Raw genomic sequence first — 1,232 nt, 5'->3', positions numbered from 1 at the left:
AAATTAGTACAATAACTTGGGAAACTGGTATTCCCATAAATTCCACAATGTCAACTCAAAGAAATGTGCGTGTATGTATGTGAAAATAAACCTGTCTACATGCATATATATGTGCATACACATGAGTGAGTGTGCAATAGTACATGTTCAAGAATGCAAGGATGTTCATAAAAGCATTATTTTTAACAGCTCAACAAAGTCCATCAGCAGTAGAATCAATCGATAAATTATGGTTAATCATCCTAAGGAAAGGAATACTATATACCAATGAAAACTAACTATGGTTCCATGCAAAATGTGCATGAATCTCAACATACTGCTGAGAGAAAGAAGCGATATACACAGAAATTAAAACATACTGTATAACATTTATTTTTATTTAAAAACAAGCAAATATAATCCATGGTGTTGTAACTCGGGAGCTATTTCCTTTGGAGAGGAAAAAATGGGTAATTAAATTTGGGACATGATGGAAAAGGATAGGCAGAGAGCTACTGGTAATATTCTAGTTCTTTACATGTGTGGTGATTACAATGTATGATCACTCTGATAATTCATTCAGCTATAGACTTATGATTTGTGTAGCTTTCTATATGTTTTACTTTGACCAAAACGTTTTCACTAAAAAAAAAGTCTTACTATTCAATACTTGTTTCCATTATGTTTTAGAGAGAATAAGGGGCAATGATATCCCTTGTTATTTTATTGACATTATTTAGAAAAATCACTCTTATCTTTTAGTAGAGAGGGGAAAATAATGTAGAAAAAATTATTAGGGGATAAACTAAGATTCTTGAATCATTCAGTCCTCTGAAAAGAATGTCAACACTGGAATCATGTGACACTAGATCACATGTGGTACTGCTTGGGTCAGTCACCCAGAAACCACATTTTCATCATACCTGTGCCTCAGACTGTTGATCTGAACTTCTTTAATTACACTAAATGTGTCAGTAACTTCTCCATCTATGAAGACAAAAAGTTAAAGAAAGAAGCCATTTATCAAGTCTCTATGAAGTTCATTTTTAAAATACCAGAATTTGCCCTTGAAAACCCAACTATTTCATTCCAGAGACTCTGCTGCCTCCTCAGACAGGCATGAGGTCCCGAATGGTCCACTGTCACTTACACCATGTTCTCACATGGTTTGCTCAGAACCCTGGCACTCCACAAAAGGACTTCCATCATCCATGAACCACAGCATGAAGCTAAGGAGAAGAATTCTATCAAAC

The 1,232-nt window shown here is 34.7% G+C and overlaps 1 protein-coding gene across 1 annotated transcript in view; it reads right to left on the bottom strand.

Moving 5' to 3' along the window:
* Positions 1–348: 348 nt before the first annotated feature.
* The window catches only part of LOC105309755 (von Willebrand factor A domain-containing protein 5A-like), a 6,751-nt gene continuing 5,867 nt past the window's right edge, over positions 349–1,232 (bottom strand). The window contains 1 exon segment of the mRNA XM_011385951.2: positions 349–984. Coding sequence (XP_011384253.1) covers positions 875–984 — 110 coding nt within the window. The 3' untranslated portion in view covers positions 349–874.

The sequence above is a fragment of the Pteropus vampyrus genome, unplaced genomic scaffold (assembly GCF_000151845.1).
Source record: "Pteropus vampyrus isolate Shadow unplaced genomic scaffold, Pvam_2.0 Scaffold838, whole genome shotgun sequence".
Taxonomy (NCBI): domain Eukaryota; kingdom Metazoa; phylum Chordata; class Mammalia; order Chiroptera; family Pteropodidae; genus Pteropus; species Pteropus vampyrus.
This window is presented reverse-complemented; position numbering and strand designations above follow the sequence as displayed.